The sequence below is a fragment of the Lolium rigidum genome, chromosome 4 (assembly GCF_022539505.1).
Source record: "Lolium rigidum isolate FL_2022 chromosome 4, APGP_CSIRO_Lrig_0.1, whole genome shotgun sequence".
Taxonomy (NCBI): domain Eukaryota; kingdom Viridiplantae; phylum Streptophyta; class Magnoliopsida; order Poales; family Poaceae; genus Lolium; species Lolium rigidum.
In genome coordinates, this window is record NC_061511.1 from 145,852,051 (window position 1) to 145,867,893 (window position 15,843).

Sequence of the window (15,843 nt, forward strand, 5' to 3'; positions counted from 1 at the left end):
GAGGGAGAGACCGAAAATCCACCTTATTGAACGCAGCACAAACCTCACCAAACTGGTTTACTAGACGAAGACAAGACCATAGACTTATGTTGGAACAACTGCGATGCGGGAGAACAAGGAACACCCCCCCCCCTCCAGCCATAGAAATAGCGGACGAAGGGAGTGGAGATCACCATCTCACCAGCGTCCCAAGGAGGGTAGGAACCGCCCACTTCTCTGTCACCCAAGGGAAGAGGCACAAACCGTTCAGGCAACTTCTGTGCAATAGAAGTATATCGGTTTGTGGCGTTCTGTCGTGTTAGTTTTAGTGTCAAAATAAATGCTGATGCACCGGCTGATAGGCATCCGGCCGTGTGTGTGTGTCCATCTACTTCCTTACAGATAAATAGTACAAAACACCAAAATCTTTGGATATTTGTTGCAAGGAACTACTCAAAGATTACCGAGAGTATAACTTCATTTCTTTTGCACAGAACTATACCTCTGGGTAACGTTGCGCTGCACCCAAATATCAGGTTTAGATTGTTGGTATTGTGCTAATCCCCTTCTCACCCCCCGGATTGTTTGCTCAGTATTAGACTTTGCGTTGGCCCTGGTATGATGACCTTTTTGGCGTTGTTTGGGGTAGAAGAAAACTTTGCTTTCATATCAAGATATGGGTGTGTTTGGCCTGTAAAACGGATGGTTGTAAAATTTAAGTTCAACAATGAAACTGGGGCAACGCCCTATTTTTCTAGAAAAAAAAAGAGAACCAAAAAATACTAGATGATACAAGTCACTTCGTCCGTAGTCCCAGAGAAGTAGCAGAGGCATTTCTAGTTAGGCTGGATTAATATTTATCCCCAGTGAGTCCTTAACACAAAATCTAGAAAAGCCTCCAGATCATGTAATGCCCACCTAGCCAAAAAACAATAACAACAACAACAACAAAGTTGATAGAAAACCCAATCATGTTTCTCTAGCAGTAGCCGTCAGTCGCGGTCTCGTGATCCTGGAGCCAATCCTCCCGCAACCGTAGCATTACCCCTGCAAAGACCATCAAATCATGTAATTAGTGCACCACGCCCCCCTATTTCCATTCCACCACATTCGCCAGAAAAACACATACACAAAAAAAAAACGAAAGAGGAAGAAGAGAGAGTTGGCTGCTTATCTGAGTTGCTGTGATGGAAGCGGTGGCCACCACGGGGGCGGAGACGCCGAACCTGTCGACGCCGGCGACGCCGGGCACGCTGTCGTACGACCGCAAGTCCATGCCGCGGTTCAAGTGCCTGCCGATGGCGCCCAACGTCTCCGTCCTGGAGATCCCCGCGCCGGACGTCTCGCTCACCCGCAAGGTACGCCATGCACTGTGCGCATTGCGTGCTGCTCGCTCGCCGCCATGGATGGGTTTCCCCTGTTCTTCCCTCCCGCGTGGTTTCGTGTCTGGAACTGGATTTCTCTTCTTTTCCGAAATTGTGCAGGATACCTTTTTCTTTCAAGTAGGTAATGCATAATGACTAGTGCGTGATGGCACAATAATCCTCCAACTGGAAGTACGGTGACCTTGAGTCACTCGCATATGGAGCCGTTCGATGCAGCCCCGCATGTGTGCGGGACTCAAAAGTCACCTGATTTACGTCAGCAAATAATACCAACCAACCCAAGTTTCACACTAATTTGGTTCTTCCGGATTTTTGTTAATAATAAAAACACTTTTCTAGGTAAAATAGGTTTATGTGGAAATATTTCGGGAAGGGTTTATACAACCAATAGAAGAAAAAAAAAAGTGCAGGTTGATTTTTGTACTCCCTCTGTCTCAAGAAATTTGTCTTAAATTTATTAAAATTTTAAATATATCTAGATGTTAAATATAGTATTTAGATACATCTAAAGTTTGATAAAGTTGAGACAAATTTCATAAGCCGGAGGGAGTAGATCAAGAAGGAGCTTTATACTTTAAAAGGTCAAGGAAAATAAAGTCTTCTTTGATTATATGAAAGATGGTATCGGGAAAGTTAAACAACTAGCCTGCCTGATTTTGAACTGCCCTGACATGCTTTTGCAAGCTTATATGCTGCTTCATTCTGATTTTAGTGACGCTGCAATTACCAGCCAGTCTCTATAGTGAAATTGAATATTTGAAGATTATGTCGGGAAATCTAATTTGGTTCACGGGTGCATATGAACTCGTTGTGTGAAAATATATTCAAAGTGTTAAAAAATTCTAAAATAAAATTTTGCATCTATATCTAGAGATTCTATGTTCGCACATAAGTTTTCAGAAAAAAAATATTTTTTGTGTCTCGTGTAATATAAACTTTGATGCTCCAACAAGACTACATACAGGATATTTTTTTTGTATTTTTTATACATACCACATAAAATATTATTTTTCCACGAAAACTTGTGTACGAACATAGAATGTCAAGATGTCCACCTAAAGTTTTATTTCAGAACTTTCTGACATTTTGAAATTTGTTTTTTAATTATTTTGTATAATAGGTGCAAATGCACCTATGAGCGAAAACACCACCTCCGATTATGTCTTACTATAATGTGTAATCTCTTAATACCGTCTTACTAGTGAGTGCAACATTTTACTGCCGAACTTCAGTGAACTCGATATTTTAAAAAAAATAAAAATATATACTTTAAAGTTTCAGCTACACAAAAATGACAAAATTGTGGTTTTGAAAAAAAAAATATGTTTTTGAAAAAACCAACACATATGTTTTGAAACTTCAGGGAAGTACAATGTGTCACACCACAACCGAAACAACCGCTAGATAACAGGTATCTGTGATACTGCATCAGTCCACTACCTTCCTCTTGCACATAAGCACATTATGCATCATCCTATTGAACGACCTTGGTCGTCTCATACATTCAATTTAAGGGTAAATAAGGCCGGTGCATTGCCTTTGATAAAAAAAAAATAAGAATAGTGAATGTCAACATGTTTTGTTCAGTGTGCCTGGTATTTATCTGATGAGAAAATAGTGTGTATGCAATCAATTTTGATGTGACGGATGGTGTGCAGATACACGTTGGTAATGTACGTTGTGTCACGCATTTACAAACTAGAATCTATTGTGAAAAGCATGTACGAACTACTTCCTCTATTTCCGAAAATAAGGACTATATTTTGAAAAGTCAAACAATGCATAATTTGACCAACGGTTTTAAAAAAACTACTTTTTCTGGTACATAATAAGTGCTAGAAATTTAGTACTGTTAAGATAACTTTTGTACTAAGTTTCCGGCACTCATTATGGATCGAAGGGAGCATCAACAACCATAATGGTACATGGGTATCGTATAATAATATTTTTCATGATTTATTTAGGTATATCGATTCTATATTGCATATGTGATTTCTATAGTTTACTTAAAAAAATATAGACCTTTTTTGCAGTATACAGTTCTTGTAGGTATAATAGATGAAATTATAATTCTTGTAGTATACAAAGACATGGTGCATATTTTATTTAGAAAACAGGCAATGACACCGTTGATAAGAGGCCAAAATATATCTCACACATCTACTGAAGAAGAAGTGCAATTATTTCTGCAATAGGGTTCTTAGATGTGACATAGAAGGACTATATGTCATGTTTTGAAACTTTGAATTGGGATATCGCTCCATCCAGCCAGAATGACTCCAGCTACCCGTGAGCGACGAGAGTGGTTGCTTCCCTTTGACGTCTCGCTCCTCGGCGGCATGTCCAATCTGAATGTGTCCGCATAAAATTATTGGAATAGATTGGTTTTGTAAAATAGGGAGGCGCCAAAAGCAACATAGTATTGACATGTGATTGTTGATACAGTAACAAATTGTCGTTCCAACTTTATATAGTGCTGGATGATCGAGCCTGCTAAATCTAAAAGTATAGACGCAACTTGACAATGCCTAGACAAAACTTTTATTTCCGCTTCTTCAGCATTCGGTTGTGTTTGCTTGCGTGCACATAATCCTACTCCCTCCTTTTTTTGGAGAGTTCAGTCGTTCTTTATTGATTATCAGAAAAAAAAACTTGTACATAAATGTTAAAACCATCCGGTGGCCCCAGTAGCCACACTTGATGACTGCTAGCTAAGTTTACAAAACCCCTTGTCAGACGATGAGCCTCGCTATTTGAGCTTATGTCTTCATGTTTGAACACAACTTTCTCGAGCAAGGATGCCGTCTCATTGATCACTCGTGTGATCGTACCATACACTCCCATGTACGACTGCTGGAGATTATTAATGACATCCAGACAGTCTGATGCCACATAGTCTAGAGAGATGCAAGTCTTGGGCCAACACTAGTGCCTCACGGCAAGCTAAAGCCTCAAGCGTGGCAGAGTGATCATGGTCTAGGATTGTGAGTGCCGAGGCACCCAGGGACTCTCCTCCTTCAGACCACTGCAACTGTCCCGCCTAGACCAGTCTTTGTCATCGCCGCATCAATATTCATTAGGAGCAGGGGCGGAGCCTAGTGGGCTCACCCTGATGCACACACATCAGGGTCTAGAATTTTTTCCCTTGTATTTTAGACTAAAAAAGGCTCGGTGCATCACCTTAGCCCACTAAGACTGCATCAGGAAGGCCCATTTTTCTTAGCATGAGGAAGCCTTGCTTGAAGAGGCATCAGGGTGAAAAATAGTCCAGCCCCGCCCCTAATTAGGAGCGGAGCTGCTATTGCAAGATCATCAAGAAAGTTGCGCACAAATAGGAACGTCGATAGGGGACTTTGTTGTTCGCCTTCATGAATCCAGCGCCTCCTTGCATACCAAATGTCCCATAAGGTAACTACCAATTCCACAAAAGTTGCATGCTCAAGCAAGCTGATCGTCGAGAAAATCCACTGCTTCGCCGATGGTTCCAATGTTAAGCTTCCGTGTTCTGTAACTTCCTCACTGACTAGAGCCCATACACATCTACATGGAGTGCAATCAATGAGTGAATGCCTCCATGAGTCATCCTCGCCACAAATCGAACACTTGTTCGAATCTGCCATGTGCCACCGGTGATGAACGTCTCCTGTCGGGAGGGGCTCGTGAGCTACGCGCCATTAGAAGACGCGAAGCTTTGACGGTACCTGAACCGACCACATTTTTTCCATACCTTTTCTTGTCCTACCAGATTCGAACCCCTAAACGGTGCTCGATCCAATCTTCCCTAGTTCTCTTCGTATGAACCAGAGGCGGTATATCGATCGCACAGACAATGCACCTGAGCGATCATAGTGCCACGCCCAGTCATCCTCATGGCGTCTAGTACTCAGCGGTATCTTGCAAATTTGTTCCACATCAGTAGGGAGGAACCACTCCTCTAATATCGACTTGTTCTGTGACCTAGAATCACCACTGGTAAAAGCACTCACCTAGGTTGGAGGATTCTCCTTCTTGCATCAGAGCGGATGCAACATGTAGTCACGCGGGATCCAACCCTGGTTCGAAGCGTGTGTATTCATGCCCGATCCAATCCTACGAATCAATCCTTGTATCATCACATCCCTCCTTTCAATCAGAGCTCGCCATATTTGTGGGAGGTGGAAACCAACCGTAGCCTCAAGGAATATTTGATGATGGAAATGAACAATCTTGAGAACACTTGCACTGGGCGTGTTTGGGTTCTTGAGTATATGCCAAGCTTGCTTCGCAAGCATAGTAAGTTGAAGAATTCAATGTTACGGAACCCCAAGCCTGCTAAATCTAAAAGTATAGACGTAACTTTCTCTTTGACGTATAGAGGTAACTTTACATTGCCTAGACAAAAGTTTTCTTTCCGCTTCTTCAGTATGTTCGCTTGTGTTTGCTTACGTGCACCGCAACCCCCATGCACGGTATAGGCTGACCTGGTCGGCCTAGTTTGCGTGTTTTTTCTTATTCTTTTTTTTTCTTTCTGTTTTGTGTTTTTCTATTTTTCATTTTTTAGTTTCTTTTTGTTTTTGGTTTTCTTTTTCCTATTTTTACTTTTCAGATTCGAGAAATATCAAGATTTTAAAAGTTTAAGTTTGAAAATTGTTTGAATTCAAAAATTGTTCAAATTTAGAAAATGTTTGAATTTAAAAAAAATGTTCAAATTTCGAAATTTCAAAATTGTTCAAACTTAACAAATGTTCAATTTTGAAAATACAAAAAAAAAATTGGTCGGTGTAAAGCAGTTCCCGTTTAGTACCACCCCGCCTTTTTACAAGCAGAAAACACATGCAAGACCCAGTTTCATGCAGAAAAAACATGCAAGGCCCAGCTTGCGTCTCTGTACTAAGCTAATCTAATGAGACATGAGCAGCATGTTAACCAATGAATGGCATTTGTGCAGCTGGGCGCTGAGTTCGTGGGCACGTTCATCCTCATCTTCTTCGCGACGGCGGCGCCGATCGTGAACCAGAAGTACGGCGGCGCGATCTCGCCGTTCGGCAACGCGGCGTGCGCGGGGCTTGCCGTGACGACCATCATCCTGTCGACGGGGCACATCTCCGGCGCGCACCTGAACCCGTCGCTGACCATCGCGTTCGCGGCGCTCCGCCACTTCCCCTGGCTCCAGGTCCCCGCCTACGTGGCCGTCCAGGTGCTGGGCTCCATCTGCGCCAGCTTCGCGCTCAAGGGCGTCTTCCACCCCTTCCTCTCCGGCGGCGTCACCGTCCCGGACGTCACCATCTCCACCGCCCAGGCCTTCTTCACCGAGTTCATCATCACCTTCAACCTTCTCTTCGTCGTCACCGCCGTCGCCACCGACACCCGAGCCGTTCGTCACTGACCGACCCACATCCTCTTCTCCACTCTCTTCAAGGATTCATCTGCAATTTCTTCCCATTGTGGCATGCAGGTGGGCGAGCTCGCCGGCATCGCCGTTGGAGCAGCCGTGACGCTCAACATCCTTGTGGCCGGGTAAGCAGCTGTGCCAACGCAACCTGCAATGTGAACTGAGTTTCCGAGATAGCCCATCCTGACGCGTGCGTGCTTGTCTTGCAGGCCGACGACGGGAGGGTCGATGAACCCGGTGAGGACGCTGGGGCCGGCGGTGGCGGCGGGGAACTACAGGCAGCTGTGGATATACCTGGTGGCGCCGACGCTGGGCGCGGTGGCCGGCGCCGGCGTGTACACGGCGGTCAAACTCAGGGACGTCAACGGCGAGACCCCGCGCCCGCAGCGGAGCTTCCGGCGCTGATCGATGCGCGCACACAACTCCGATCCGTGCGTGTCCGGTTGGTCGCTGAATGCTGATCAACGCTTACTTATTACGATCTCTCTGGCGAGCTGCAACTACTACATACAGTATTACGATTACTACGATCAGGTATGATCGGTCCATTACTACGATTTCCAGTTTCCAGTGAGACTGCCTTCATCTGTGTCCCCTGATGTAATAAACCGAGAGTCGCTCTGCTTCGTTCAGAACGGCGTGGACTTTGTGTTTCAGTTAATTTGTGAACCATCTGCGGTGTTCGCCGCTCGGTCGTGTCGTGTCAGTTCCAGTGTCAAAATAAACGCCGATGCGCCGGCTGACGGGCATCAGGCCGCGTGAATGTACTGTACCAAAGACTCCTTTGATTAAGTCGTATATTGTATGTCTCTGTATCCATCTACAGTTTCACTTTCTTTACGGAGTGAATTGCACAAAACATCAATTCTTGGAGCAATGTACTAATTTACGTTTTTTTTTACGTAGAACCATAACTTCTGGATAAACCGTTCCGGTGCCCTGCGCGGCCATCTGCGCCGCGGCAGCGCCTGCGTGTAGTGCCCCGCGCGGCGGGACGAACAGCGCCCGCGCAGCAGCCGTTGGGTTCCCGGCGTCGGCGCCGCCGCTAGGGTTTGGCGCTGGCGCGGCGGAAGTGGCGGCGGCGGCGGAGGGTGTGACAGAGTAGGGAGGGGTCGGCGGGTTGCCGGAGGGGTCGTCCATCGTCGGGATCGCCGGCGGCGCGCGGAGACGGCGGATTGGGCTCGGGGCAGCGACGCGGGGGAGGAAGTTTCAGCGCGGGGGATTTTTCGCGGTTGGACGAGCGATGCCGCGCGCTGTAGCCGACGCGCCAGATATGCCGCTCCGGATTGTGCAAAACGCCGCGCGCCCTAAAAATTTTACAGCACCGCGCCGTTTACCGCGCCTGCTGGAGCGCCTGATTCTGTCCCGCGCGCGCTATATCGGACGTTTTTATGCCGCGCGGCCTATATAGCGCGCCTGTTGGAGATGCTCTAAGCATTAGATTTAGCTAGTTTGACAGCCTACTTGACAAGCGGAACTCACACTGTGGCGCTTACGTGGCGATTTGTGGCCATGTTAGCCCAACGTTTACATCAGCTCAATCATGTGCAAGCCATCCGAGGTTGTATTCATATACTTCATCGCAATTTAGCATACAACCCGCATGAGCAGTGATTAATTTTATGTGGAAAAGCGTAGATATTTTGTGATGTAATTGGCACATGAATGTTAAATGCACTTTTGAGCGACCAAACGGCATAAGTGAATTCTTAGACTCTGCACGTAGCTCATGTGTATATGTCTGTATTCATCTACATCTACGGTTTCTCTTTTGTTACATTACATGGTGTTTGTTTGCAGTTAATTCCGAATTTTTTTCAGTTTTTTCACGTGGCGAGCTACTAGTTACACTAGTAGTCTAACTCCAAATTCAAAGTATTTTAACTTACATTTTATTACTGATTTGGATAGAGGTTATTCTGAGCATCCTCCAAGGGCTCGGGAGCCCGCATGGAGGGCTTGACATGTTTTCAGATCAATCCAAAAAGGTGTCCAATCATTTTCCTGCATCTCCTCCATGCAAAGCTTGACTGCAAAAACAAAACATCGCTTCCCATACTGAGATCCCGCACATGGCTCGCGGCGCTTGCTCTGGGTGTTGGCCAGAGGAGAACGTATCCCCTGCACCAGGCAAATATATGCACCGGTTGCACCTGTGATTCCTTGACTATTGGATGAAAAAACAACGACTAAAATACCATCAGAATCAAGATAGTAGTTCTATTTGCAAGCACAACCTTGTTTCTGCTCTAAATCAACCTTCAGTCAGGTTTTATGGACTTTTGTGTCTTGCAATGTTTCCAAAACAGTCCTATAGGTTTGTTGTTATAAATCCGTGTTCCTTCTCTTTTGAGATTCACATTATTTTGTCAAATTTCTGATAGTTCTGTTTAGTTCTGGTTTCGTTAAATTTTAGAATATCAACCCAGTTCACCTCGTACGGATCTTGTTGAAACAGGATGAGTTTGCATCCATAATTTGTGGAACTTAGTTTTGTATACGAAACATGTTTTGTAGTCAAATCCCAATAAGCTGGAGCACTCATTGATTCTAATGAACAACAAGGTACTTCTTATAAATATGATACCGTTGAACTAATCTTGACTATAACTTCTACATCTGATGGTCCAGGAATCATAGGGGCAGCCGGTCCATATATTTGCCAGGTCCATATATTTTCCAGGTGCAGGGGATAAGTTTTCCTGGCATGATCTCCTTTGTTCTATGACCACGGCCATCGATGAACCTCTATTGTTCACCATTGCACCAACACTGCCACACATCGTTTTAAGCATCCAGAATTCTTGACATACATATTTAATTACTCACTTGTAGCACCCATTGTCTCTACCCGTGCAGCAACACCGCCTCACTTGTAGCACCATATTCTCTAAGTTTTTATTATTTATACTAAACATTTTTATTTTTAATAAATCTCTCTCTTGTCATACAGATTTAATTACTCCCTTTGTTTGAAAAATAATGCCTTAACTTTATCTAACATCGCATGTATCTACACATTAAAACACATCTAGATACATACGTATCTAGAGAAAGTTGCGACACCCTTTCTGTATGGAGGGGTATTATAATGCATTATGTTCCAAAATAAACCACATAAAATTTAATTAAGTATTAATATATAATATTTTTTATATAGTTTTAATGCTCATTTTGGGAAAACCATTTCCATAAACATTAGCGTTGGTGGTACCGGAAAAAGTAGAAGAATTAAAAAAGTCTACAATTTAATTTGTGTCATTTAGATAAATTTAATAAATATGTTTGCATTTGTGTGTATTTGTAGTATCTTCAAATATCACGGCACATAGATCTCTAACCGTTAAAAAGAGATTTCTAGATTTCTTGGTTTTGGATAATTATCAATGTACTAAACTATATCGTATTTGTTAAATTGTTGGCCCCGGTGTTGATATTTATGTCATCGGTGAAGAGAAGAGTGAGGGGAATCATTATGTTTGATCTTGGAGGGTGAAGATATCAAAGGGGGTTGGTAAATCTAGTTTTATTTTTTGGGTGGATCCGTGAATCATTTGGAATAGGTTATTTTTGTCTGAGTCCCTCTCATAGATGGCACCTCCTCTTCATATCCACCAATTACTTGCCCATAATTCTTAGCAAGTTAAGGAATCCTCAGCGAACATGGACAAATCATGATCGTGATCTACTAGGTTTCTACTATATACTAGAAAATCATCCCCCGTGTCTCTGCGGAAATTTTTGAAGACATCACCGAGCAATTTTGATTTTGTAAAATGCTTGGGAATAATTTTCTGAATTCTAAGACACATGTCTAATAAAAATTTATGTATTTTTATAATGTAATTTGAACAAAAAATGTAAATAAACTAACAAACATAGAGCTCTTATTGTTGAACACAAATGCGTTCGGTCTACAAACACATATTTAGTTGTTAACAAAAAAATGTTGAAAATATGAACAATAAAAAAAATTGTGGCTTTAATGAGATGGATAGGATATTATATTATGATTAAGTGTTATTGCAACAATACAAAATCATGTTTACTTGCTATGTAGATAAAATTTTCATAGTAGAGTACATGCTTATGTGTATATTGACGCAACTTGATGTACATGCCTCTATATAGTAACTCCCAGCGAATCGAAGGTATAAATCTTTGTGTGAACAACCGTCATGCCGACAAACAAAGTCTTCATGGTTAGAGCTATTGTACCAATTTATATATTCTGCTTAAGTTTGCCTCATTGTCCCGATTAGATTATTGTCATTGCTTTGTTCATGTTATTGCGAATGTGCTGTTTATGTAGAGATTTGTGTTGCATTAGTTTGTTGCAACTTACTATGAAGGTGTTGTTTATTCTATTGTGAACATGAATTTGTTGGCAATGTTATTGTTAAGGTGTTGTTCATGCTATTGTTAAGGTGTTGTTTATGCTATCTTGAGGGTGTATTTATAACATAAATCTTTTTTTTCGAAACATTTATACATAGTTCTTTGTTACGTCATCTAGTTAAATTCAAAGAATACGCATGTGTTTACGTCTATTTATGGTATCTTTAAATATCATGGCACCTAGATCTCTAATGTTAAAAGAGATACATTCTAGAATTCTTGATTGTACTGTTTTTATTTTAGGATAATTGTGAATATACTAAAATAGACATTATCAGCGTTTTTGGTTGGCCAAATAGATAAACAAACAAGAGAACTGAGTTTCCGAGGTAGCCCCCATCCTGACGCGTGCGTGCTTGTCTTGCAGGCCGACAACGGGAGGGTCCATGAACCCGGTGAGGACGCTGGGGCCAGCGGTGGCGGCAGGGAACTACAGCCAGCTGTGGATATACCTGGTGGCGCCGATGCTGGGCGTGGTGGCCGGCGCCGGCGTGTATACGGCGGTCAAGTTCAGGGACGCCAACGGCGAGACCCCGCGCCCGCAGCGCAGCTTCCGACGCTGATCGATGCGCACACACAACTCTGATCCGCGTGGCCGGTTGGCTGCTGAATGGTGGTCGATGCCTACTCACCGGCGAGTAGCAACTAGTACTAGGTTCGTACTACCTACGATGATATTATCAGGTCGATGTTGGTCGATGCCTACACTGAATGTTGGTGGATGCCTACTTTTTTTAGATAAAAGGCACGTAAGTGCCCAACTTTGGATTAATAAAGCCACCAATAGCGAAAACGAACAAAGTGCTGAACCTAGTTTACAGATCGAACCACACACCCACACGAACTACCAAAGAAGCTATAATCGGAAGCGCGACCAACAGACTCAGCAAAAACGCCTACGAGGACTCGGAGCAGAGCTGGAAGCTACAGTGTCAGGCCGGAGCTCACTCAAGAGCGAGCCATCGAACACGCGAGCCGCGACAGAACCCCTCCATCACAGAAACACCACCGGAAGCCGACCACCACCGGGGACCAACCCACGTTGCGCACATACCAAAATGCAGCACCAAGGTAGCTCGACAAGGGAATGGCACAGAGCAAGCCTTGCCGAAGGTCGCCGAAGAATCACCTCCGTCACAACCATCGGAGAGCCTCGTGCTGTGGGATCCCAAGATGATATCTTCAAGAAGAGCACGACATCGGAGTGCCGCCACCGCCCGATCCGAGGATCTTGGGATTTCACCCGAAGGAAGTAGAGGGACGGAGATTAGCCTCACGACGCCTTCAACAAGGGAACACCGTCCGCGGACGTCGCCACCGTGGCCCAAGGGGCAAAGGTTTCCCTTTGGCAAAATCACCGCCATCTACACCCCACAACACTCAACTCGCCGACCACCACGCCGCTCTCACGGCCGTGGTCACCGGCAGCACCAGAGTCACTAGCTCGCCCGCCGACCAACATGACTCCCACCTTCCAGGGCCGGCGTCCCAACTCAGTGCTCAACGGAGAAGATGATGGGAACGAGTAGAACCTTCGCATCGAGTACCCCGGACCCCCTGCCTGGAAGCATCGAACCTGACTGGAGAGAGCACCTCCCGAGGATCGTTGACCAACAGCCCCCATGGCTACGGACAACACCAGATCGTGGGACGGAAGGCAATGGATTCGCATGGCACCAGGCCCCTGCCCGTAAGCAAGCCAGCACACTAACACCGGCAGGCAACCCGCCGCCGGCCAAGCTTGCCTCCAAGGCAGCGCACAGCACCCGACCCATGTACATGCCCACCGAATCGGAGACCCCGTCCAAATCAGGGCTGGATCTAGGCTCAGAAGGGGCCCGGGCCCCCGCCCGGCTCGTGAGGCTCCAGATATCCCTGGAGCAGAACATAAGGTCGCCGCCGGCCAAGAGGGCCACAGATGCACCGTCGGGCCTTCCCCGTTCGTCCTCCCGAGCCCGCCGAGAAAGGAGCTCGCGCCGCCCATACTTGCAGCTGCCGGAGCCACTATCGCCATGAGCACGCAACCGCCGCGAAGCCACCGCACCATCGCCGCTGCGACCGCACCGCCGCGCCCAACGCCCAGCGCGGCACCGCCACCACCACGCGAAGGAGAAGGGTCGTCCCCGCCGCCGCTGACGCACCCGAGCTTCGCCCGGGTGGCGCCTTCCAGCGGCGGCGAGGGGGAGTGGACAGGAGGGAGGGGCTAGAGAGGTGGCGCCGGCAGGAGCTCCTGGTCGTTCGCGGAAGCGACGCAGGAGCTAGCTAGCTGGGCATTTCACTGTCCGGTGGATGCCTACTCACCGTGGGACTGTTATCATTTGTGTCCCGTGATGTGTAATAAACCGACGTCCTTCTGCTTGTTCAGAACGGCGTGGATTTGTGTTTCGGTTTTTTGTGAACCACTTTGTGGCGTTCTGTCGTGTCGTGTCAGTTTCAGTGTCAAAATAAACGCCTGACAAGCGGAACCCATAGCCATAGGCCACACATCTAGTGTCACATACGTGGCAATCTGTGGTCATGTTAGCCCAGCACATCAGGTTATGTGGAAACTATCCGAAAGCATGATTCTATTTCAACATTAGCAAATAATAGGTTGCATTCATACTTCACCGTATATTTAACATACAACCCACAAGAGCTGTGATTTTTGTGATGTAATAACCGAGTTGGCGCATGGCGCAACTGGACTTTTAAAGTGGAATTGATGCGATCAGTAGGAAGTTTTCTCTGAGTAAGAAACCAAGGTTTATCGACCAGTAGGAGAAAAACGTTCTCTCCCGAGGTGTTGCGAACCAACTCGTGGCAGGGCGCACTGCTGGCGTTAGCAGCAACGTGGAGACCTGCACACAAACAACCAAATACTTTGTCCCCAACTTTCAGCGAGGTTGTCAAGATCACTGGTTTTGCTGAAAATAAAGGATTAAACGAACTGTGTGGAAGAAGAATTGTTTGCAGAGAAAAGAACAGAAAAATGTTGTAGAAGATTGCAATTAAAAGAAGAAGGAACGGGGTCCACAGTTCACTAGAGGCGTCTCCCCAATAAATAAATATGCTGGGTAAACAAATTACAGATAGGCAACTGACAAACAGAGATTCTACGCTAATGGTTGGTGCAGAATACATGCTATAAAAGTATGCGGGCATTACAACAATATACATAGACCGTAATCCAACTGCATCTATGACTAATAATCCACCTTCAGGATTGCATCCGCGACACCCTCCAGTATTGAGTTGCAAGCAACGGACTATCGCTTTAAGCAATGTGTGTAAAGTAAACAATGAAACTACCCTTGAATAGAACAATGTTGTTTTCTCCCTAGTAGCAACAGCACATCTACAACCGTAGAGAATAAGGTCACTTCCCATGGTTAAATAGAGGCATGAACCCACTATCGAGCATAAATACTCCCTCTTGGAGTCGCTAGCATCTACTTGACCAGAGCATCTACTAGAAACGGAGAGCATGCAAAATCATAATAACATAATACATAATCTCAACCAAAACAATCTCTCTATAAATCGGATCCACATCAAACCAACATGTAGCAATTACAAATTGATGATCTTGATCATGTTAGGCAGCTCACGAGATCTATACATGAAGCACAACAAGGAGAGAACAACCATCTAGCTACTGCTATGGACCCATGGTCCCGTGGATAACTACTCACGCATCACCTCGGATGAAGACATGGCGATGTAGAGACCTCCGACGGTGATTTCCCTCTCCGGCAGGGTGCCGGGGTGGACTGCAGAACCCTCCCGAACTAGGGTATCGGTTGACGACGGAGTCGGAACTTTTCGTGGATGGAGGCTCGGGTCCCTGGGGTTTTCCCGATACGAGGAATAAATAGGTGTACTGCCACATGGCAGCTCTCCTGCGCGTGTCCTTCTGGCTCCATCTTCGTTCCGGAAAAATAAGACTCTGGGCTTTTGTTTCGTCCAATTCCGAGAAACTTTCATGTACAACTTTTCTGAAACACAAAAACAACAGAAAACAGGAACTTGCACTACGGCACTGCGTTAATAGGTTAGTCCCAGAAAATGCTAAAAAGTGTGGAGAAGTGCACATAAAACATATAAGAATTGTAACAAAACAAGCATGGAGCATCAAAAATTATAGATACGTTTGGGACGTATCAACATCCCCAAGCTTAACTCATGCTCGTCCTCGAGTAGGTAAGTGATAACAAACAAATAATTTTTTAGGTGACATGTTGTCACACTACTTTGATCAATCTATGTGTAAAACCAAACATAGCTGGAATAATAGAATCCTAACACAAGCATGATAGATATAATCAAACAATGAAACTTAATAATCATGCTAAAACATGAATAGTAATCAAACAAAAGAAAATGTATAACGTGCATGAAAGCAAAGTGATTGTCAAGAGCATAGCATAGATACATAATAAAGTGGTACTCAGTTTGTCCCATAAGTGGAAGCAAAACATAAATGCTTCGACACCGTTAAAAGATTATAAGGAGACTAGAAACAAAAAGTTTGAACAATCAATACCATAATTATGAATCAATCAATAAAATCATGGGACCATGCACATAAAACTAAGAATGACAACTATGCTCTCATAAGTGGTGCATAAACTAGAAGGTGGAGACTCGACATAAAAGCAAAAGAAGGTCTCTCTTTGAGAGGCAGGTAAGATCACTCATGTGCTAGAGCTTTTTATTCAAATAACAAGA

General features: G+C 44.8%; 1 protein-coding gene across 1 annotated transcript; it reads left to right on the forward strand.

The window, feature by feature from the left end:
* The first annotated feature begins 1,036 nt into the window (after positions 1–1,036).
* Positions 1,037–7,600, forward strand: LOC124708532 (aquaporin NIP3-1-like). Its single transcript, XM_047240214.1, has 4 exons — positions 1,037–1,337; positions 6,292–6,717; positions 6,799–6,860; positions 6,945–7,600. The coding sequence occupies exons 1-4, from the start codon at positions 1,167–1,169 to the stop codon at positions 7,138–7,140; spliced, it is 855 nt and encodes a 284-aa protein (XP_047096170.1). The 5' UTR covers positions 1,037–1,166; the 3' UTR covers positions 7,141–7,600.
* The last annotated feature ends 8,243 nt before the right edge of the window (positions 7,601–15,843 follow it).